General features: G+C 44.5%; 1 protein-coding gene across 1 annotated transcript; it reads left to right on the top strand.

Annotated features, from left to right (window-relative positions):
* The first annotated feature begins 13530 nt into the window (after positions 1 to 13530).
* Positions 13531 to 21696, top strand: tex30 (testis expressed 30). Its single transcript, XM_070891889.1, has 5 exons — positions 13531 to 13635; positions 15412 to 15642; positions 16184 to 16235; positions 16364 to 16569; positions 21034 to 21696. Exons 1-5 carry the CDS (start codon positions 13600 to 13602, stop codon positions 21199 to 21201), a joined length of 693 nt encoding a protein of 230 aa, XP_070747990.1. The 5' UTR covers positions 13531 to 13599; the 3' UTR covers positions 21202 to 21696.
* Positions 21697 to 22671: the final 975 nt, after the last annotated feature.

The raw sequence follows: 22671 nt of genomic DNA, 5'->3' as shown, positions 1-22671 counted from the left end.
GGGGCCAGTACAAACCGGACAGGCTGCACCTGGGCAGGACCGGAACCGATGTCCTAGGTGGAGAGTTTGCTAGTGCTGTTGGGGAGGGTTTAAACTAAAAGGGCAGGGGGATGGAAATCTATGCAGGGAGGCAGAGGGAAGTAAAAAGAGGGTAGAAGCAAAAGGTAGGAAGGAGAAAAGCAAGGACAAAAATCAAAAAGGGCCACATTACAACATAATTCTAAAAGGACAAAGGGTGTTAAAAAAACAAGCCTGAAGGCCCTGAGTCTCAATGCGAGGAGCATTCGTAATAAGGTGGATGAATTGACTGCGCAGATAGCTGTTAACGGATATGATGTAATTGGGATTACAGAGACATGGCTCCAAGGTAACCAAGGCTGGGAACTCAACATCCAGGCGTATTCAATATTCAGGAAGGACATACAGGAGGAAAAGGAGGTGGGGTAGCGTTACTGGTTAAAGAGGAGATTAACGCAATAGTAAGGAAGAACATTAGCGTGGATGATGTGGAATCTATATGGGTAGGGCTGCGAAACACCAAAGGGCATAAAACGTTAGTGGAAGTTGTATACAGACCACCAAACAATAGTAGGGAGGTTGGGGATAGCATCAAACAGGAAATTAGGGACACGTGCAATAAGGGTACAGCAGTTATCATGGGTGACTTTAATCGACATATTCATTGGGCTAACCAAACTGGTGCATGCAATAAAGGTGCAGCAGTTATCTTGGGTGACTTTAATATGCATATAGATTGGGCTAACCAAACTGGAAGCGATACTGTGGAGGAGGATTTCCTGGAGCGTATAAGGGATGGTTTTCTAGACCAATATGTCGAGGAACCAACTAGAGGGCAGGCCATCCTAGACTGGGTCTTGTGTAATGAGAGAGGATTAATTAGCAATCTGGTTGTACGGGGCCCCTTGGGGAAGAGTGACCATAATATGGTAGAATTCTTCATTAAGATGGAGAATGACACAGTTAATTCAGAGACTAGGGTCCTGAACTTAAAGAAAGGAAACTTCGACCGTATGAGAGGTGAATTGGCTAGGATAGACTGGAAAATAGACTGGGAATTGTACATTCCTGTGTGGCGTAAGAATAAAAAAAGGAAGGTGGCTCAACCATGGCTAACAAGGGAAATTAGGAAAAGTGTTAAATCCAAGGAAGAGGCATATAAACTGGCCAGAAAAAGCAACAAACCTGAGGACTGGGAGAAATTTAGAATTTAGCAGAGGAGGATTAAGGGTTTAATTAGGAGGGGGAAAATAGAGTATGAGAGTAAGCCTGCAGGGAACATAAAAACTGACTGTAAAAGCTTCTATAGATATGTGAAGAGAAAAAGATTAGTGAAGACTAATGTAGGTCCCTTGTGTTATGTATGAATAAAGAGTCTGTCTAGATACTGTGAGCTCAAATTAAGTGTGCCTCTCCAGCCTGTGAGGCCTCCTTAAGTACCAGTGCTCCCAAGGGGTTGTGGGATCCCTTGGGACTCCAGGGGATGAGCCCTATGGTGGCGACACAAGGTATATACAGGTTTACACATATAAAACAACACTCCCGCATCCCCCCCCCACCACCAAGCCAATAGTGTAACTATTTATAAGGTGAATCTTTCTTTCCCTGGTTGATCATCTCGGTGCAAATGCTGGTTTTGGTGAATCATTTGTTGGACCCTCGCTGGGCTGCTGTGCAGCTGGCCTTGCTGGGCTGCCTGGTGTGGTGAGTCCTGCTGGGCTGCTGCGGGTGATGGGTTCTGCTTCGTGGTCAACCATGGTGTCGGTTGCCACTGGTGTGTATGTTGGGGAGGGGGGGGCGTCAAAGAAGGTAGGGTCCAATGTGGGTTGCTCTAGATAGTCTGGAAATCTGAGATGGATTTGGTCCAAGTATTTCCGATGAGTGAGTCCATTTGAAAGTTTGACCCGAAACACCCTACTACCCGCTTTGGCCACAACAGTGCCGGGAAGCCACTTGGGACCTTGTCCATAATTCAATACACATACAGGATCATTGATTTCAATTTCGCGTGACACATTTGCGCTATCATGATATGTACTTTGTTGAAGCCGCTTGCTCTCTACCTGGTCATGTAGATCAGGGTGGACTAACGAGAGCCTTGTCTTAAGTGTCCTTTTCATGAGCAGTTCAGCGGGTGGAATCCCAGTGAGCGAGTGGCGTCTCGTGCGGTAGCTAAGCAGGACTTGGGATAGGCGAGTCTGCGGTGAACCTTCAGTTACCCTCTTCAAGTTCTGCTTGATGGTTTGGACTGCTCTCTCTGCCTGACCATTGGATGCTGGTTTGAACGGGGCAGATGTAACATGTTTGATCCCATTACAAGACATGAACTCTTTGAACTTGGCACTGGTGAAACATGGCCCATTATCGCTCACAAGGACATCAGGGAGACCGTGCATGGCAAACATGGCCCGCAGACTTTCAGTGGTGGCAGTGGACGTGCTTACCGACATTATCTCACATTCAATCCATTTGGAGTACACATCTACAACCACTAGGAACATTTTACCCAAAAATGGGCCTGTATAGTCGATGTGGACCCTGGACCATGGTTTGGAGGGCCAAGATCATAAACTTAGTGGCGCCTCCCTGGGTGCATTGCTTAACTGCGAGCATGTGTTACATTTATGCACGCAGGATTCTAAGTCCACATCGATACCGGGCCACCACACGTGGGATCTGGCTATCGCTTTCATCATTACAATGCCTGGATGAGTACTGTGGAGATCACTGATGAAAGTGTCCCTGCCCTTCTTGGGGACAACTACCCAATTACCCAACAGAAGGCAGTCTGCCTGTATAGACATTTCATCTTGCGCCACTGGTACGGCTTTATCTTTTCTTGTATTTCCACTGGGACTTTGGACCAGCTCCTCTGAAGCACACAATTTTTTACTAGAAACAGTAAGGGATCCTGGCTCGTCTCTCGAATGCCTCCATAACCATGACTAAATCTGCAGGCTGTGCCATTTCCACCCCCGTGGTGGGCAATGGCAGCTTACTGAGAGCATCGGCATAGTTTTCTGTGCCTGGCCTGTGGCGGATGGCGTAGTAGTAGGTGGACAACGTGAGCGCCCATCTCTGGATGCAGGCTGATGCATTTGTATTTATTCCCTTACTTTCGGAAAAAAGGGATATCAGTGGCAATTCAAATTTGAGCCCAAGCAGATATTGATGCATTTTCGTTACCCCATAAACACATGCTATGGCTTCTTTTTCAATCATACTGTAGACTCTCTCAGCCTTAGACAGACTTCTGGATGTATACGCAACCGGTTGCAATTTCCCAGATTCATTAGCTTGTTGCAATATACACCCGATGCCATACGACGATGGATCACATGGTAGTAACAAACGCTTACATGGATCATACAACACAAGCAATTTGTTTGAGCATAACAATTTTCTTGCTTTTCAAAGGCATTTTCTTGGCTTTTACCCCATACCCATTCGTCTCCTTTACAGTAATTGTAACAGTGTGCTGAGACCTGGTAAGAAGTTACGAAAGTAGTTCAGGAGTCCTAGAAATGACCATAGCTCCGTCACGTTATGTGGCCTCGGTGCATTCTCGATTGCCTCCATCTTCAAATTGGTGGGCTTGATGCTGTCCGCCGCGATTCTTCTCCTCAGGAACTCCACTTCAGGCGCCAGGAAAATGCACTTCGAGTTTTAACCTGAGCCCCACGCGGTTGAGTCGACTCAGAACCTCCTCCAGGTTCTGCAGATGCTTGACTGTGTCCCGACCTGTAACTAAGATGTCATCCTGGAAGACCACCGTGCACGGGACCAACTTCAGTAAGCTTTCCATGTTTCTCTGGAATATCACCACGGCTGATCGAATTCCAAACGGGCATCTGTTGTAGATGAAGAGACCTTTGTGCGTGTTGATGCAGGTGAGGCCCTTCAATGATTCCTCCAGCTTCTGCTTCATGTAGGCCGAGGTCAAGTCCAGCTTCCAGCGCCAGTGTAGCAAAAAGGTCGTCGGCCTTTGGTAGTGGGTATTGATCCTACAGGGTGAAACGATTGACAGTTACTTTGTAATCACCACAGATTCTGACAGGCCATCTCCCTTGAGGACTGGAACAATCAGACTGGCCCACTCATTGAATTCGATCAGCAAAATGATGCCCTCTCGTTGCAGCCGGTCTAGCTCAATCTCTACCCTTTCTCTCATCATGTACGGTACTGCTCTCGCCTTGTGATGGATGGGTCGTGCCCCTGGAATTAGGTGGATCTGTACTTTTGCTCCTTGGAACTTTCCGATGCCTGGTTCAAACAGCGAAGGGAACTTGTTTAAAACCTGGGCACACAAAGTGTCGCCAGCGGGCGATAGCGCTCGGACGGCGTCCCAGTTCCAGCTTATCTTTCCCAGCCAGCTCCTGCCGAACAGCATGGGACCATCGCCCGGTACCACCCAGAGTGGTAGCTTGTGCACCGCTCCATCGTAGGAGACTTTACAGTAGCACTGCCGGTTACAGGAATCAGTTCCTTTGTGTAAGTTCTCAGTTTCATGTGAATGAGAGTCGAGAGGCCTTGCTGCACCACAATTTATTGAAAGTCTTTTTGCTCATAATGGACTGGCTCGGACCTGTGTCCAGCTCCATTGACACCGGGAGTCCATTTAATTCAATTTTCAGCATTATCAGGGGACACTTTGTGGTAAATGTGTGCACCCCATATACCTCTGTCTCCTCGGTCTGAGGCTCTGGTTCATTGTGATCCGCCGTGGATCTGTCCTCCTCTGCAACATGGTGATTTGCAGGATTAACAGGGTTTGTAGCTCACCTGCACATACGTTGGAGGTGTCCCATTGTTCCACAGCCCTTGCAAATGTACCCTTTGAAGCGGCATGAATGGAAACGATGATCACCCCCGCAGTGCCAACAAGGTGTTAACGGCCTTGCATTCATCACCCTTAATGGTGGACTCTGAGACATCTGCAGATGTGCAGCTGCAGGCATGTGGGGCCTGCCCTGTACGTTGCGATTTGAAAACGACATCACGTTGTTCACAGCACTTGTAGCAGCACTCGTGTGCTGAGAGATTTGCTTAGTATTGTCACTGGTGGCAATGAACACCTGGGCTATCGCTATGGCTTTACTCAAGGTTGGGGTCTCTACAGTCAAAAGTTTGCAAAGTATCACTTCATGGCCAATGGCAAGTACGAAAAAGTCTCTGAGCATGTGCTCCAAATGTCTTCAAATTCACAATGCCCTGCAAGGCTTGACAACATAACTCGCCACTTCCTGGCCTTCAGACCTCTTGCAGGTGTAGAACTGGTACATTGCGTTCAGAACGCTTTCCTTTGGGTTCAGATGCTCCCGGACCAGTGCACAAATCATCGTACGATTTCTCTGTGGGTTTCGCTGGAACAAGCAGATTTTTCATGAGGCCATACGTTAGTGCTCCGCAGACGGTGAGGAGAATCGCCCCTCGTTTGACAGCGTTCACTTCTCCTTCCAGCTCGTTGGCCACGAAGTATTGGTTGAGTCGCTCCACGAAGGTTTCCCAATCATCTCCCTCCGAAAATTTCTCCAGGATGCCCATTGTTCACTGCATTGTTAGGTTCGTCATCTGTAGCTCGTTGCCAGCTGTTATGTATGAATAATGGGTCTGACTAGATACTTTGAGCGCAAAGTAAAGTGAGACCTTAATCTTTTAATGCAGGTCTCCAGAGTGCCTCTCCAGCCTGTGAGGCCTTCTTAAGTACCAGTGTTCCCAAGGGATTGTGGGATTCTTTGGGACTCCAGGGGGTGAGCCCTCTGGTGGCTACACAAGATTTACACATATATAACACCTTGCAATCAGAATCAGGGGAATTCATAATGGGGATCAAGGAAATGGCAGACCAATTGAACAAATACTTTGGTTCTGTCTTCACTAAGGAAGACACGAATAACCTCCCGAAAATACAAGGGGACCGAGGGTCTAGCGAGAAGCGGGAACTGAGGGAAATCCTTATTAGTCAGGAAATGGTGTTAGGGAAATTGATGGGACTGAAGGCCGATAAATCCCCAGGGCCTGATAGTCTGCATCGCAGAGTAATTAAGAAAGTGGCCCTAGAAATAGTAGATGCATTGGTGGTCATTTTCCAACATTCCATGGACTCTGGTTCAGTTCCTATAGATTGGAGGGTAGCTAATGTAACCCCACTTTTTAAAAAAGGAGGGAGAGAGCAAACAGGGAATTATAGACCGGTTAGCCTGACATCGATGGTGGGGAAAATGTTGGAATCAATTATTAAAAATGTAATAGCAGTGCATTTGGAATGCAGTGACAGGATCCAAGTCAGCATGGATTTATGAAAGGGAAATCATGCTTGACAAATCTTCTAGAGTTTTTTGAGGATGTAACTAGTAGAGTGGATAAGGGAGAACCAGTAGATGTGGTGTATTTGTACTTTTGACAAGGTCCCACACAAGAGATTAGTGTGCAAAATTAAAGCACATGGTATTGGGGGTAATGTATTGATGTGGATAGAGAACTGGTTGGCAAACAGGAAGCAAAGAGTGGGAATAAACAGGTCCTTTTCAGAAGAGCAGGCAGTGACTAGTGGGGTGCCACAGGATTCAGTGTTGCGACCCCAGCTATTTGCAATATACATTAATGATTTGGACGAAGGAATTGAATGTAATATCGCCAAGTTTGCAGATGACTCTAAGCTGGGTGGCAGTGCGAGTTGCGAGGAGGATGCTAGGAGGCTGCAGGGAGACTTGGACATGTTAGGTGAATGGGCAAATGCATGGCAGATGCAGTATAATGTGGATAAGTGTGAGGTTATCCACTTTGGTGGCAAAAACAGGAAGGCAGATTATTATCTGAATGGTGACAGATTTGGAAAAGGGGAGGTGCAATGCGACCCGGGTGTCATGGTACATCAATCATTGAAGGTAGGCATGCAGGTACAGCAGGCACTAAAGAAAGCAAATGGCATGCTGGCCTTCAGAGCGAGGGGATTTGAGTATAGTAGCAGGGAGGTCTTACTGCAGTTGTACAGGGCTTTGGTGAGATCACACCTTGAGCACTGCGTGCAGCTTTAGTCTCCTAATCTGAGAAAGGACATTCTTGCTATTGAGGGAGTGCAGCGAAGGTTCACCAGACTGATTCCCGGGATGGCAGGACTGACATATGAAGAAAGACTGGATCGACTAGGCTTATATTCACTGGAATTTAGAAGAATGAGAGGGGATCTCATAGAAACATATAAAATTCTGACGGGATTGGATAGGTTAGATGCAGGATGAATGTTCCCGATGTTGGGGAAGTCCAGAACCTGGGGTCACAGTCTAAGGATAAAGGGTAAGCCATTTAGGACCGAGATGAGGAGAAAGTTCTTCACTCAGAGAATTGTGAACCTGTGGAATTCTCTACCACAGAAAGTTATTGAGGCCAGTTCGTTAGATATAATCAAAAGGGAGTTAGATGTGGCTCTTATGGCTAAAGAGATCAAAGGGTATGGAGAAAAAGCAGGAATGGGGTACTGAAGTTGCATGATCAGCCATGATCATATTGAATGGTGGTACAGGCTCGAAAGGCTGAATGGCCTACTCCTGTACCTACTTTCTATTTTTCTATAATAGAGGACCTGCATTTGATCAGTTTTGAGCAAGTTTAGAGTAGTTAGCTGAAAAGCAGGTGGAGCATAGGAGGCTTCTTTTTTCTGGCTACAAATATATTTTTTCTTCTGTATCACTTAAAGCATTCTGATAGATTTAATGAATTGCTACCAATTCTGATATTGTATAGTACTTATTACATTCAGTTGGTAATGTTGTATATGAAGACTATGGTTGTACTCTCTGTGTAGTCATTGTGTGGTTTCATCAGCTGGAGACTTGTTTACTTGATGTACCATCAATAAGGTTTACACTATGTATATACATACTGGCACCACTAGAGGGTGCAACTGGTGGAGACCAGGGGTTTCCTGCCCTGGTGGCAGGGCCCAGTATAAAAGGCTGCACACCATGCTTGTGCCGCACTCTGGAGTTTGGAATAAAGGACCAAGGTCACTACAGTTTGAGTACAACACATTGCCTCATGGAGTCATTCATAAGTACATTACAGACATAATAACTGGCGATGAGAATATGGACTTTCACGTGATTATGACGACCTTTGGCACGCTAAAAGACTTCATAGAGGGTGATAATTGGGATGCTTTCACGGAAAGGCTCAAGCTATATTTCATGGCAGGGGAGACGGATGCATTGGCGGAGAAGTGCAAGGCTATACTGCTGACCAGAAGTGGGCCCGAGGTCTACTGCCTCGTCAGGGACTTGCTGGCACCCACGACGGCCAAGGATAAGACATACGATGAGCTGACTGAACTAATTCGCAACCAACTTAAACCAAAAGAGAGCATCCTCACGGCCAGGCACAGATTCTACACTCACCGCAGACCTGAGGGCCAGGAGATTGCAAAATATGCTGCCGACCTCAGGAGACTTGTGGCACCATGTGATTTTGGCACGCACCTCAACGAAGCATTGTAAGACATCTTCATTATGGGAATTGGCCACAAGGGCTTCCTTCACAAGCTATTATCTGCCAACACCACAGACAACCTGCAGAAGGCCATCAGCATCAGTCAGGCGTTGATGACCTCGACCTGCAGCACCAAGCAAATTATTCATCCTGTGGACTCAAATCCGGCAAGTACTGTACACAGAATGGTGCCTTTCACAGGCAAGACTGTAGAACGTGGCTCTGCCCAGGGCAGAGAGCACAGACCTCAGGATTCCAGAACTCAAAGTGTCCGTCGAGGGGTGCTAATCGAGTAGCACCATGCTGGCGTTGCACAGGAAACCATAGGGCTCACCTGTGTCGGTTTGCTGAGTACGTATGCAAAACCTGTAACACGAAGGGCCACCTGCAGTGTATGTGTAAAAGAAATACGACTCACCGTCTAGCAGAGGAGTCGGTAAATGACTTTGAATCCAGCGGGGAGTATGATGATTTGGCCAGAGAGGCAGCTCAGCCCCAAGAAGAAGTGTATGGAGTGTAAACCTGCACCACCGATTGTCCTCCAGTGAAGATGGAAGTCGAGATAAACGGCGTTCCAGTCTTCATGGAAATAGACACGGGAGCAAGCTAGTCAGTGATGAGTCAGGATGCCTTTGAAAGGCTATGGAACAAAAAACGACCCAAGCTGGTTCCAGTACAGGAAAAGTTGCACACTTACACCAAGGAGCTGATCCCAGTCCTTGATAGTGCGGATGTAAGTGCAATGCATAATGGCATGGTGCACAAGTTACCTCTGTGGATTGTTGCAGGTGATGGTCCAACGCTACTCGGAAGAAGGTGGATGGGGAAGATCCAGTGGAAATGGGAAGACCTCTTCATTCCAGCATTCGATGTCCCCCGTGCTCAGAGGCAGAGCAAAACCTCACCTTCGCTTGGGCCAGGCACCAGAGAACAGACCAGCGCAGCACCTGAGGCACAGACTGTCCATCACGACTGCGTGGCAATGATCCGACCGGAACGACCTAAAAGTATTTTCCCGGCTCCAGTGGCAGGACTCCTGGGGAGGAAGATCAAATTCACAGGCACTCTTCCAGCTTTTGTGGCAGAATCGCGGTAGAGAAGGGTCAAGGCCGTCGACCTCAAGGACAGAGGCAGGATGGCGTCCCTGATGCAGCAAGGGCAGCGTGGCTGAAAAGAAAGATGGCTGCGGCCATATCACGAGGTGCAACACTGAGGGACCAGTGGTGTCTAACAAAGGATTTGATTGGGGTAAAGCCAGCAGTGTTCTCTTAAAGGAGACCTGCAACCAACTGAACTTAAAGAGACATTGTATGCATGGCAATCAATGTAACGAACCGATTAAGATTGTGAACAAAATGTTGTTGCGAATTGTCGGTACTATTCCTAATGTAAAGAACAAAATGTCGTTGTGAGATGTTGGGAATAGTGTCCCCAAAAGTAGCAAGCGAGCGACCTCAGGGGGGTGAAGGCACTGATCCTGATACCCTGCCCCAGGTCTATCCCACGCTGCAGGCACCCGATGGCACTATTCGCCACAGCCCTGGAAACGAAAACAGCGCCAATACGCGCAGTCGGCCGCCGTTGCCCACCACCTGGGTGAAGATGGCGCAGCCCCCAGACCCAGTCGCTTTCTCGGCCATGTCCGGGAGCGAAAGGTCAGACCAACGAGTTCCGCAAACGGGACCTGGAACAGCCAGGTTTGCAACACCGTTAGAGAGCAGGCAGAAGATTCTGCAGCCCTCAAAGGAGGACAGGGAGGCCACACACATCTGTGGCTCTGCCCACCACTAGGCAACGGCAAAGGCCCTGAGTCCTGGCAAGATGAGCGAACCAAGCCCACCCCGCTAGCAGGGGGTTCAGCGCCGCTATCAGATGACTAGGACCCCGTCTGGTTGCTCTGGAACTAGTGTTCTCGCATACCTATACTGCTACCTCAGTACTGACCATGACTGAACCATGAATGCAATCTACCCAATCCTGACGCACAACCATTAAACGTAACGAATGTAAGTCACTGAACCAAGGTGTCACGATACAAACTGTAAGACATTTTTCTTCTTCCTTTCTTTGTACTTGCACTGTGTCTGACCCTGTATTTTAATGTAATGGGCCAGCTGCATGACCTCACTGTGTGGGGGTGGGGGTGGGGGAAATGAATGTATGTAACCATGGACACACACATCGATCACACCCAGAACCCTCTGAAACCTCCACTGCATCATCAAACCATCCAAACTGGTAACCACTACCCAACGTTGTGGCAAAAGGACTTGGGGGTTAACAGGGAGAGAGCCAAGCCAAAGCACAGCAAAGGTGCAAGGGCTATTGGCACTTCAGTCTATGGAGAGCTAAGCCAGAGCACATAGTGCAAAGGTAATTGGCACAAAGGACTTGGGGGAAGAGTGATTTTGTATATGCAGACTATGGATGTACTCTCTGTGTTGTCACTGTGTGGTTGCATAAGATGTAGACTTGTTTACCTGATGTACCATCAATAAGGTTTACACTGTGTATATACATGCTGGCACCATTAGAGGGTGCAACTGGTGGAGACCGGGGGTTTCCTGCCCTGGTGGCAGGGCCCAGTATAAAAGGCTGCACACCATGCTTGTGCCGCACTCTAGAGTTTGGAATAAAGGACCAAGGTCACTACAGCTTGAGTACAACACATTGCCTTGTGGAGTCATTCATAAGTACATTACAGACAAAATAGGTAACAAACTAGAAAACTCTTTAAAGCTTACAAACGTGCTCTTCATTGCTCAATATTTGTTTTTAGCAAACTACATGAATCTGCCAATCATACAAATATTTTCAGTTTTTAAGGGGACAATCAGGAAACTTCTTATATTTCACTGTGTATAGAAAATTACTCAAGTATCAGTATATAGACTGAGGGAATACAAAATTAGTTTTAAAAAGGTTAATTGGAGCAGAATATTGATTGGGAGATCTACAACAGAAAGGTGAACTACAATTCCTTCCAGCTGGATCTTAACATTAAAAGGAAACTGAGGCCAAAATTGTTAAGTGGGGATGTAAAGAGGGAGCTTTCAAACTGTACACTGAATCCAGTAAGAGGAGACATCTGGAATTTTTGAAACCCTTCAGTCCCTGAATCTGCCTTTTAATTGTTTGATTTTAATTTCCTCACTTCCTTCTTGTAGAGTACCTCCAAGTTTCCTCACAATGTACCGTGGTGTCCCCCCTAGCCTCTTAAAATATTTCAAGACTCCCAGTTCCAATCATCTTTATGTAAACGTGAGAATTACTCCTTTCTGCTACTCAGAACCAAGGCTATCTTTTCCTGCATTCCGAAAGCGATCCTTTACTAAATGTTAGCATAAACATTTTAATCTCAATATTAATGATTTTACTAACAAAAGCACCAAATTAAGGCATGCAGAATATAATGTAATGAAAAATTAGTTCAGAAAGCAAAAACCAAATTAAATATATTACTAAAATATTTAAGATGAAAGTTAAGCATAGAGCAGAGACAGTGTCACATTGAGGGCCAGACATCACAATTTAATAAAATAATGTCATAGAATCATAGAAGTTTATAGCACGGAAGGAGGCCATCTCGGCCCATCATGTCTATGCCGGCCAACAAGAGGCTATCCAGCCTAATCCCACTTTCGAGCACTGGGTCCGTAACTCTGCAGGTTATGGCACTTCAGATGCACATCTAAGTACTTTTTAAATGTGGTGAGGATTTCTGCCTCTATAACCCTTTCAGGTAGTGAGTTCCAGACCCCCACAACCATCTGCGTGAAGAAATTTCCCCTAAAATCCCCTCTAAACCTTCTACCAATTAGATTAAATTTATGCCCCGTTGGTTGTTGACCCCATCTGGTAAGGGAAATAGGCCCTTTCTATCCACTATATCTAGGCCCCTCATAATTTTATACGCCTCAATGAGGTCTCCCAACCTCCTCTGTTGCAATGAAAACAAATCCAGCCTATCTAATCTGCCCTCATAGCTTAGATTCTCCACTCCCAGCAACATCCTCGTAAATCTCCTCTGTACTCTCTCCAGTGCAATCATATCCTTCCTGTAATGTGGTGACCAAAACTGCATGCAGTACTCCAGCTGTGGCCTAACCAGTGTTTTATGCAATTCAAGCATAACCCCCCTGCTCTTGTGTTCTATGTCTCAGCTAATAATGGCAAGCATTCTGTATGCCTTCTTAACCACCTTATCTACCTGGCCTGCTACTTTCAGGGATCTGTGGACATGCACTCCAAGGTCCCTTTGTTCCTCTACAGTTCTCAGTATCCTACCATTTAATGCGTATTCCCTTTCCTTGTTAGCCCTTCCAAAATGCATTACCTCACACTTCTCTGGATTAAATTCCATTTGCCACTGTTCTGCCCACCTGACCAGTTGATTGATATCTTCCTGCAGTCCGCAGCTTTCTTCTTCATTATCAATCACACAGCTGATTTTAGTAACATCTGCAAACTTCTTAATCATATCCCCTATATTCAAGTCTAGATCATTGATGTATATCACAAAAAGCAAGGGTCCGAGTACTGAGCCCTGCGGAACCCCACTGGAAACAAAAACACCCATCAACCATTATCCTTTGCTTCCTGCCTCCGAGCCAATTTTGGATCCAGCTTGCCACTTTGCCCTGGATTCCATGGATTTTTACTTTTGTGACCAGTCTGCCATGTGGGACCTTATCAAAAGCTTTTCTAAAATCCATATACACTACATCATATGCTTTGCCTTAATCGACTCTCCTGGTTACCTCCTCGAAAAATTCAATCAAGTTAGTCAGACACGACTTTCCCTTAACAAATGTCCATACTTTTAAACCACAAGCACAACATTAAATAACGTTGCCAAATATTTAATTTAACTTCGCATTGTTTTTTGCAATATTAACCCGTTGGAAACAGAAGAGAATCAATGATACAGATTACAAACTAGAAATGATTGAAACTTGACAGCGTTCCTCTTATTATTAAAATCCTTGTTCAGAGAATATGATTGACAGCTGAATTGGCAAATGACGGGGAGTGGGACGCGCGTGCGCCGCTCTGGATGGGGGAAGGCACTTTTGGCAGAGCTGAAGTTCAATCACAATGCAGGAGGTGAAGGATTTGGTGTCACTTGAAACGGTGTGTTTCTTCTTAATCGTTCTCTACATATCGTGAACGTTTCGGACTGCTGCTCTGTTTTTTTTTGCAATGAGATGTTAGGAGGTTTTAAACGGGAGTGGTGGGGGTTGGGTGAGCACGTTATTCACTATCAGGGAGACCGGCTTTTCAGTTTTGATATTTAATGTAGTTTAAATGGTCTGTATACTCCGAGCAGCAGGAGCCACAGCACCATTTTGGTCCCAAGATGACACAACTGGCGATGGAAGATTGAAACTGAGTCAACTGTCCATGGCAGATTTGGTAACCCAGTTCCATAGCCAGGCCGGTTCGCAGTACTCAAGGGCATTGTTGATTGGCCAATCAGCTTGGCTTATTAATGGAACCTAGTCGGATAGACCAATTACAGATAATACTGCGAGCCAATACTCTAATGGGTAAAGTAGTCCTGACTGGACAAGCTGTAGGAAGCTTATCAGCACTTTGTACTGGTAAGCTGCACAGTTTTAGCTGATTAAATTCCAGCAATATATATGGTCTACAGATATATGAAAGGGAAAAATAGCGCTTTACAACCAATTTAGTAATAGTCACTGTTGTAAAGTAGGAATGTGGTAGCAAGCTCCCACAAACAGCAATGTGGTAATTACCAGATTATCTTTTTTTTAGTAATGTTGATTGAGGGATAAATATTGGCCAGGACACCGAGGATAACTCCCCTGTTCTTATAAGAAATAGTTTAACGTCTCATTTGAAAGACAGCATTTTTGATAGTGCAGCACTGGTGTGTCAGCCTAGATTTTTGTGCACAAGTCTCTGCAGTGGGACTTGAACCCACAACCTTCATGGCTCAGAGGCAAAGGTGCTACCATCTGAGCCATAGCTGGGAGTCTGTAAAGTTTGTTCTTGCCATCCTGCATTTATATACGTGGGATATGTGCCTACAGCAGGGAGTGTACACTCCATATCAAACAAGTGGCAACTCTGTGTGGATTTCTTAATACCTTGTTTAAGCATGGAGGTGGATTTTTACACATCAAATACTCAGTTGACAAAGAAAACTAAGGATCCTGTAGCAGTGGTGTTTGTAAACAGGTGATTTGATTTCAAGTAGTTTTGAGAAACAAACATCTACCATTCTCAATCATATCAATATTAGTAACACTGAAAATTCTGTTAGCAGAGAAATGTTTCACTGGCAGAAAAAGACACCCCACTCAAATTCATCACAAAAAGTAGATTCAATGGTCTAGCAAGTTGGACTGAACCATCTAATGTACGCAAATGAGTTATTTTCAACCTGTACAGGCTGCAAAGCGGAAAATGTCATAGAAATAACACAACGGATATCAACATTTTTGAATAGCCAGTTTATTAAACTTCAAAAACTTATTGTTCAGTAGTGACATAGATGTAATCTATCAGATGTTGCAAATAGATCTGCATCTAATAATGGAATGCTTTGGTAGACTTTGTGACAAGGCATAAATATTTGGGGCGGGGTGGGGGGGGCGAGGTAGGAGGGTAATGTGAACTGATAGATATTGAACCAAAACCCAAATTCTGTACGAAAGACAACTTTCTTAAAATATTTTCTTGCCCTTCCATCTCATTTCAGTAGTAGTAAATTAATGTTTGTGTTGTGGCTTTCAATTCAAAAACAGTAATGTGCATTATTTTAAGAATAAAAGTTGCTGGCATGTTAGATTATACATTAGTTTTGGTGCTTTGTTTTCAGATATTTTATTGTATTATGGCATGTCACAAGAAATGGTAATTATGTTCTTGATTTTTCAGGTTAAATTAAAAATACCATTTGGGGAAAAAATTCTGAATGCAATCTATACAATACCAAATGCTCCTTTCACACATGGAGTAATCCTCACGCACGGTGCGGGTGGAGACATGAACTTCCATCAGCTAGTATCCATGACAAAATTCCTTGCATCGAATGGGATCCTATGTCTTAGATTCACATGCAAAGGTCTCAACCTAGACTACAGAATTAGAGCTTACAGGGCAGTGATGGTAAGATTAAGTTACTCTGGTACTTGTTTAAAAAAAAATTCCGTCCAATTTTCTGCTCCGGTATTTTTTTTTCTTCTGCTTATCATTTCTCCCTCCTCTCTCAAAAATATTAATCCATTGCTGGGTACTACTTCACAGGCTCCAGCCCTCCAGTACCTTATCCCACTCATTATTCGAATGTGAACCTTGACAATAAACGTCAGCAGAATTTGGGATGGGCATTACCACTACTCCAGTGTTGTCTTCATACAATGTCCACATATGCATACGTTGCAGTTGTCACTGATGGTGATCATGAATGGAGACTTTGGTTGAGTTCCCCCTCCCTAATCCAGAGGTGTTAACAGCCACTCTGGCTGAGTTCGGCTAACTTGGTACAGGCTGGTGATCAACTTTGAACACTTTCCAGTTTGCATAGCTCAACTACTCACTGAACTATTTTTGGGGGGCAGTTCACTTAAGTCTTTTCTAAAGTCACACTTCTTTCTCACTTTGAATTACTCAGTATTGTAACTTGCCATCTCAACAATAATTATTGCAGGAATATCTAAAATCATCAAAGGAATATGAAGTGAAAAGCTGGTTTCTTGGGGGTAAGTGAAAACTTTCTTTATCAGTAACCCGTTATCATTAACTATTTCTACATTAAACAAAATGTGTATGAAAAGTGAATTTCTTAAAAAAAAAACTAACAGAAATATAAGAAATCTTTGTTTTCTAGGTCGTTCCATGGGATCGAGAGCTGCTGCCTGTATTGTCAAGCAGTGTAAAGGCAGTTCCGATGAAGACCTTGTGCGAGGTCTCATTTGCCTGTCGTATCCACTGCACCCACCAAAGCAGCAGAGCAAGCTTCGATCAGAGGATCTGCTTCTTGTACGCCACCCAGTTCTTCTGGTTTCCGGATCAGCAGATGAAATGTGTGAGAAAGTGAGTCACAGGGAAAAGACTAATAGAAGTAGTGAGGGATGTCCACCGGAATACTGTGCATTAATTCAATGCCTATGGTTCTTTTTATGAAAATAGAACTCGAAAAAATGGGCTTAAAATATGCTGATCAAATGCCTTACAGGATGACACAAGGCTAGTAACATAAGCTGATATATTTGTAGCAGTAGTAAAGTTTAATGCTATTCTATTTCTCTATTATCCACAATCTCTTTGGCGCAACACTATTGAACTGCAAGATGTAGACCTTTTGAATAATGTCCAAAATCCATGCAAAAACGTTGGCCTCGAATTTGCGGCGTTCGCTGTCATTCTGCCTTTGAAACTGACAACAATTTTGAGATTTGGCACATGCGCCGGAAATCCTGAAGTTGAAGTCTGTCCTTCACTGCTCCGACACAGGCTGAGCTCTCTTCCCCCCCTCAGCCCCGCACCCCCCCCCCCCCCCCCCCGCCATACAGAGCCAGCAATCTGTGTGATCACTCAAATCAGGTAAACTGATGAAAACTTCGGCACTTCCGCAGTAATACTGCTGTTACATTCCCCACTAAACGTTAGACCCAAACGGATTAGGTGTAACTGGGGTTTTAAGTGTATTGACTGTTAAACAAAGGTTATGGGTCTGAAAACCTAATTTTAATTTTGTGCAGTGTGAAATTTATCCATTTTAATAAAAATTTAACATTTTTAAGAAATGTTAACATTTTTAAAACTTTTTTAAAAAGTTTGTTCATCTGTATTTCAGTTTGCCTTTTCTCCATGTGAGAGTCCCAATCTTTGTTTTGCTCTCTAACATTTTTTAAAAGTTAGAATTTTAAGAGCTTACTCACTTCCTTTTGCCTTGTGTGAGAATTCTGTGTTTTGATTAGCTGCTTAGATAGCCTGTTGATATCACAGCAGCTTGCACTATGGGATCCCCACTATACTCCATTGATTTGAATTGACCATCGGAATACCAGAAGTTCGTGACACAGAAATCGGGAGATCTTTGTGCAAAGCTTACTTCAGAGCCAGCGTCCTTTGCTTCACTGCTGACCGCAAATTCCATGCTGTTAATTTTTTATGCCAGCACTGGCATCCTTTCTAATGTGCAATGTCTGGAGCATGTTCAGTGCCTTAATGTGAGATTTGTCTGGGGATACTGCAAGTGTCAATACTAACCATAATCTGAACATAATGGACTCTTAATTCTGGCAACTATACTTAGTAATTAATGAGACAGACTTAATTATAGTATTTGCTGTAGATAGAAACATAGAAAATAGGTGCAGGAGTAGGCCATTCGGCCCTTTGAGCCTGCAATGAGTTCATGGCTGAACATGCAACTTCAGTACCCCATTCCTGCTTTCTCGCCATACCCCTTGATCCCCCTAGTAGTAAGGACTTCATCTAACTCCTTTTTGAATATATTTAGTGAATTGGCCTCAACAACTTTCTGTGGTAGAGAATTCCACAGGTTCACCACTCTCTGGGTGAAGAATTTTCTTCTCATCTCAGTCCTAAATGGCTTACCCCTTATCCTTAGACTGTGACCCCTGGTTCTGGACTTCCCCAACATTGGGAAAATTCTTCCTGCATCTAACCTGTCTAAACCCGTCAGAATTTTAAACGTTTCTATGAGATCCCCTCTCATTCTTCTGAACTCCAGTGAATACAAGCCTAGTTGATCCAATCTTTCTTGATATGTCAGTCCCACCATCCCGGGAATCAGTCTGGTGAACCTTCGCTGCACTCCCTCAATAGCAAGAATGTCCTTCCTCAAGTTAGGAGACCAAAACTGTACACAATACTCCAGGTGTGGCCTCACCAAGGCCCTGTACAACTGTAGTAACACCTCCCTGCCCCTGTACTCAAATCCCCTCGCTATGAAGGCCAACATGCCATTTGCTTTCTTAACCGCCTGCTGTACGTGCATGCCAACCTTCAATGATTGATGTACCATGACACCCAGGTCTCGTTGCACCTCCCCTTTTCCTAATCTGTCACCATTCAGATAATAGTCTGCCTCTCTGTTTTTACCACCAAAGTGGATAACCTCACATTTATCCACATTATACTTCATCTGCCATGCATTTGCCCACTCACCTAACCTATCCAAGTTACTCTGCAGCCTCATAGCATCCTCCTCGCAGCTCACACTGCCACCCAACTTAGTGTCATCCGCAAATTTGGAGATACTACATTTAATCCCCTTGTCTAAATCATTAATGTACAATGTAAACAGCTGGGGCCCCAGCACAGAACCTTGCGGTACCCCACTAGTCACTGCCTGCCATTCTGAAAAGTACCCATTTACTACTCCTCTTTGCTTCCTGTCTGCCAACCAGTTCTCAATCCACGTCAGCACACTACCCCCAATCCCATGTGCTTTAACTTTGCACATTAATCTCTTGTGTGGGACCTGGTCGAAAGCCTTCTGAAAGTCCAAATATTCCACATCAACTGGTTCTCCCTTGTCTACTCTACTGGAAACATCCTCAAAAAATTCCGGAAGATTTTTCAAGCATGATTTCCCTTTCACAAATCCATGCTGACTTGGACCTATCATGTCACCTCTTTCTAAATGCGCTGCTATGACATCCTTAATAATTGATTCCATCATTTTACCCACTACTGATATCAGGCTGTCCGGTCTATAATTCCCTGTTTTCTCTCTCCCTCCTTTTTTAAAAAGTGGGGTTACATTGGCTACCCTCTACTCCATAGGAACTGATCCAGAGTCTATGGAATGTTGGAAAATGACTGTCAATGCTTCCGCTATTTCCAAGGCCACCTCCTTAAGTACTCTGGGATGCAATCCATCAGGCCCTGGGGATTTATCAGCCTTCAATCCCATCAATTTCCCCAATACAATTTCCCGACTAATAAGGATTTCCCTCAGTTCCTCCTTCTTATTAGACCCTCTGACCCCTTTTATATCCGGAAGGTTGTTTGTGTCCTCCTTAGTGAATACCGAACCAAAGTACTTGTTCAATTGGTCTGCCATTTCTTTGTTCCCCGTTATGACTTTCCCTGATTCTGTCTGCAGGGGACCTACGTTTGTCTTTACTAACCTTTTTCTCTTTACATATCTATCGAAACTTTTGCAGTCCATCTTAATGTTCCCTGCAAACTTCCTCTCGTACTCTATTTTCCCTGCCCTAATCAAATCCTTTGTCCTCCTCTGCTGAGTTCTAAATTTCTCCCAGTCCCCGGGTTCACTGCTATTTCTGGCCAATTTGTATGCCACTTCCTTGGCTTTAATACTATCCCTGATTTCCCTTGATAGCCACGGTTGAGCCACCTTCCCTTTTTTATTTTTACGCCAGACAGGGATGTACAATTGTTGTAGTTCATCCATGCGGTCTCTAAATGTCTGCCATTGCCCATCCACAGTCAACCCCTTACGTATCATTCGCCAATCTATCCTAGCCAATTCACGCCTCACACCTTCAAAGTTACCCTTCTTTAAGTTCTGGACCATGGTCTCTGAATTAACTGTTTCATTCTCCATCCTAATGTAGAATTCCACCATATTATGGTCACTCTTCCCCAAGGGGCCTCGCACAACGAGATTGCTAATGAATCCTCTCTCATTACACAACACCCAGTCTAAGATGGCCTCCCCCTTGTTGGTTCCTCGACATATTGGTCTAGAAAACCATCCCTTATGCACTCCAGGAAATCCTCCTCCACCGTATTGCTTCCAGTTTGGTTAGCCCAATCTATATGCATATTAAAGTCACCCAAGATAACTGCTGCACCTTTATTGCATGCACCCCTAATTTCCTGTTTGATGCCCTCCCCAACATCACTACTACTGTTTGGAGGTCTGTACACACTCCCACTAACGTTTTTTGCCCTTTGATATTCTGCAGCTCTACCCATATAGATTCCACATCATCCAAGCTAATGTCCTTCCTCTTGCATTAATTGCATTAATCTCCTCTTTAACCAGCAATGCTACCCCACCTCCTTTTCCTTTTATTCTATCCTTCCTGAATGTTGAATACCCTTGGATGTTGAGTTCCCAGCCCTGATCATCCTGGAGCCATGTCTCTGTAATCCCAATCACATCATATCTGTTAACATCTATTTGCACAGTAAATTCATCCACCTTATTACGGATACTCCTTGCATTAAGACACAAAGACTTCAGGCTTGTTTTTTTAACACCCTTTGTTCTTTTAGAATTATGATGTAGTGTGGCCCTTTTTGTTTCTTGCCTTTGTTTATTCGGCCTTCCACTATGATGCCTTCCAGATGAACTATTTTATAAAGTAAAAGTGAAAAGGGAAGTAATCATAAAGAGTGCAAAATTGCATGAATGTTTGGGTAAGCAATTAGAATGAATGGTTCAGTGTAAAATGCAAATTTTATTTAATGCACTGTTGTATCCATGTAGGCTACTAAATTCAGATTAATATTTGTATTTAATCATGATCTTAAAACCATTTGCACATGTAGGATTTGTTGGAAAGCATATTGAAACAAATGCCACTGGCTGTCAAAGTACACTGGGTAGAAGGAGCTAGCCATGGAATGGAAGTTAAAGGACGAGCAACAGAAGACATCATGGCCGAGATTAATACTGAAGTCCTTTCATGGATTAGAGAAATCCTTCAAGAAAAATAAGATTTTAATGATTTGTCTGGTGGTCATAGATGTCAACATGTAAAACTTTAAAAAACCTAACTAGCAATATGGGTATTTTGAATGGTTTTGATTAACTAGCTGGTGTGAAACCTCCAACACAAAACATTGGACAGGAATTGTTTTATCTTAATGTTCATTGTTACTTAAAGTAAAACAAACTTTCCACTATCTGAGCACTTAAACTAAATGCTTCTGCAATTTATACTTAGGGGCTTCTGCATGTAAAAAAGCATATTTTAACAACTTATTCACTCATGGGGCTGGATTTTAAAGTGGTGGGGGGGGTTGCTCCGAGGTGGCCTGGAAAACTGGGAGGCTGGGTTTCCCACAGGCCCTGTCGACTTTTAACTGCTGGGCCTGATTTGGAAGCGAGGTCTCGGTTTCCTGCCCCCAGCCAGCCAGGTTGAGAGGCTGGCTGGCTACAGGCGGGTAGGCCTGTGGTGGTAGGCTGCACAGAGGAGAGAGGGAGGGATTGGGCCGGGATATTAAAAGGATGGGAAGGGAGATGGGGGGGGTCGGCCAGGGATCGGGTGGGGGGAGGGGGGGTGGTGGTAGTATTGGGCAGCAATCGGGGATCGGGCCTATAAAAGGATTGGGGGGGGCGGGAGGAATGGTAGTTGGCCAGGGATCGGGCAGGTAAAAGGATCGGGGAGGGGGTTGGCCAGGGGTTGGGCCATGCTGTTAAAAGAATTGGGGGGAGCGAGAGGATCGGGGCTGGATGATTAAGGTGGGCGACTGGAAGATCATTGGGGTGATCAGAGGCCTTGTGAGGAGTCTCCGATCGCAGGGGGTGGGTTTGGTAGGGACACTGACTCCAGGAGGTATGCATAAAGGCACTTACCTCCTGGATACAGCAGTCCCTGCTTTGCTGTAAGTGCCAGATTTTATGAATTGTGTAAAACCCGTCCAAACGCAGTTAAGAACAAAATGGAGGTTAAAAAAAAGACGCTTCCAGTCTCATTATAATACGTAAATTGACATCCCGCCTCCTGGGAGCGGGTTGGTCGCCTGCTCCAGGTCCCGCCTCCGTTAAAACCAGAAGATGGTTGGAGGCGGAAATCCCATTTTTAACAATTTAATTACCACCGACCCATCTGTTATTTTAGATTAAAATTCCTTCCATGCTGTTTGATCCAAAAATGCTGTGAAATAATTAAAATGCGATTGAGGTTAAACACAAAACTTTCATTTAGCCTCAGAACTTTCATTATTAAATGTCAGATCTGCTGCTAGAAAATCTAAATAAACAGACAACAGTGGGAAAATACAATTAAAAGTAATAAAATTAAAAGAGTAATTACCCATAATCTAATTCCAATAATAAATTCAGATGTGATCATTTAGCATGCAGTCACCTCTTGCCCAAATCGTTCGTGATTTTGTTCAGATCCATGATGAACACATTATTATTTAAATGTTTTGTCCTACTAGATGTGGTTGTAGGGAAAA

Source organism: Pristiophorus japonicus, chromosome 10 (genome assembly GCF_044704955.1).
Source record: "Pristiophorus japonicus isolate sPriJap1 chromosome 10, sPriJap1.hap1, whole genome shotgun sequence".
Lineage (NCBI taxonomy): Eukaryota > Metazoa > Chordata > Chondrichthyes > Pristiophoridae > Pristiophorus > Pristiophorus japonicus.
Note: the sequence above shows the minus strand (reverse complement) of the source record. Positions and strands in the feature narration are given on the sequence as shown.